Raw genomic sequence first — 1,851 nt, 5'->3', positions numbered from 1 at the left:
TCAAACTATATAAATATTATATCGACCAATTAGTTTTGTGAAATTGAGTTAAAACCAGCTTCTTATCGGTCATTTTTTATTCACAGAAAGATGTTTTAATTTGGTCCAGTGCTTCTGGAAGCTCATCACATGACAGTATGTAACCAAATTGAATCTATTTTCTATTGTTATCCCTCTTAAAATTTATTGGGTTATGTGCTGCTTTTGGCTTCCCCAATAAAATTTGACTTTAATCTTATTTGCTACCTCCACTCCCTTGTACTCTCTCTCCTCCCTAATATAAGATATTCCTATAACCATGCTTTGGTTGAGATGAAACTCGAGACTTGTGTGAGAGGTTGGTTTAGTTGTTAGTTTTCTTTAAACTCAGACTAGCCTTAGACTTAGAACAGATCCTTGAAATGGGAAAACTAGGGAGAATGTTGGATACCTTCTGTCCTTCTTTTGGCTCAAACACCTGTTTCTGCATGAACTCCATGGAGTTTGAAGATGAGTTTGAGCAAAAGCCTTTGATTGTAAGTGCTACTGATCATAAACTGAGATTGAAGGATGTAGTAGATGGAAAGCAGACATTGGCTTTTCAGCTGAAACCCCAGGTAAAGCCTTTTTTCTTTGTTCCAACTCTTATTCTGAAACTTTAATCTTTAACTCAACTGATAAATGTGTATAATAATCTCACCTAATATGATGAGAATTTGTTGTTGATGATGTTGTTCCAGCTCTTTCTTTTTAGTCAAATTCCTATCGTAACATCATAAGTCCTTCTTCTATGTATGTTCTTATTCACAAAATATGCAGATAGTTACATTGAGGGTGTCCATGCATTGCTATGGATGTGCAAAAAAAGTTGAGAAACATATCTCGAAGTTGGAAGGTGAGTATGGTACCTTTTTAATCCCCACATCATAAAGCAGCTTTCTAGAGTAATTTAACTGTCACAAACAAAATGAAGAAAAAGAAAGATTAACCATCAATGTAGTATAAGTATGTGACATTATACTGGAACTGGTGATGCCAGCTTTTGCTTTATCAGTTTATCTTTATTTCCTAAATTTCATCACAAGCTAAAGCAAATTCTGTCAGATATTGATGAACAAACACAGTGGGTTGCTCAAATGTCCACCACAGGATTCTAGGATAGAGAATATGCTAACCACTCCTTTTGACAACATCTGCCATAAAGTCAACATTATTAACGTTTATTTTCAGTATATGTGTGTGGTGTGTTTGTGTTTTTGCTTGCTTTGCCTCTGTTTACAATCATGATATCTGAATCCACATTCATCTTTAAAACAGGAGTGAGCTCGTATAAGGTGGATCTGGAAACAAAAATAGTAGTGGTTATGGGCGATATTCTTCCCTCTGAAGTGTTGCAGAGTGTGTCTAAGGTGAAAAATGCTGAGCTTTGGTATTCTCAAGGTAGCAAGCAATAATTTTGGATACAAGAACCATCTTCATCAGATTCAACCAAAAGAAGATATTGAAATAGAATTAAGCAGCTCTAATTTTCTGTGTGTCTTTTTGGTGTTGTATATATAATATAGTGTATGCTGTTAAGACCTATATCCAATCTCCAGTAACTTTCGTGCACAGAAGGAAAGTAAGAACACGGAAGTGCATTAATGTCTCTTTCGGTTTGTCTTGATATTAGCACATTTGTGAAGATCCAAATGTAAGCCAATTATCATTGGTGATTGTTCCTACAAGGCCTGGTGTCACCTGGTTCTCATAGTCTTTAGGTTTTCTTGATTTTTCAAATCGTTCGGATTGTATCTGCATAAAAATGTTGAAATTATTGTGTTCGAATTCAGACTGCGATAAATATATAGTAACGTTAACAATTAACTTTTA

The 1,851-nt window shown here is 34.9% G+C and overlaps 1 protein-coding gene across 1 annotated transcript; it reads left to right on the top strand.

The window, feature by feature from the left end:
- The first annotated feature begins 214 nt into the window (after positions 1-214).
- LOC124833138 (Heavy metal transport/detoxification superfamily protein) lies at positions 215-1,851 on the top strand. The gene is made up of 3 exons (XM_047307532.2): positions 215-596; positions 799-874; positions 1,297-1,851. The coding sequence occupies exons 1-3, from the start codon at positions 402-404 to the stop codon at positions 1,431-1,433; spliced, it is 408 nt and encodes a 135-aa protein (XP_047163488.1). The 5' UTR covers positions 215-401; the 3' UTR covers positions 1,434-1,851.

The sequence above is a fragment of the Vigna umbellata genome, chromosome 4 (assembly GCF_029865625.1).
Source record: "Vigna umbellata cultivar VRB3 chromosome 4, Vumbellata_1.0, whole genome shotgun sequence".
NCBI lineage: Eukaryota > Viridiplantae > Streptophyta > Magnoliopsida > Fabales > Fabaceae > Vigna > Vigna umbellata.
This window is presented reverse-complemented; position numbering and strand designations above follow the sequence as displayed.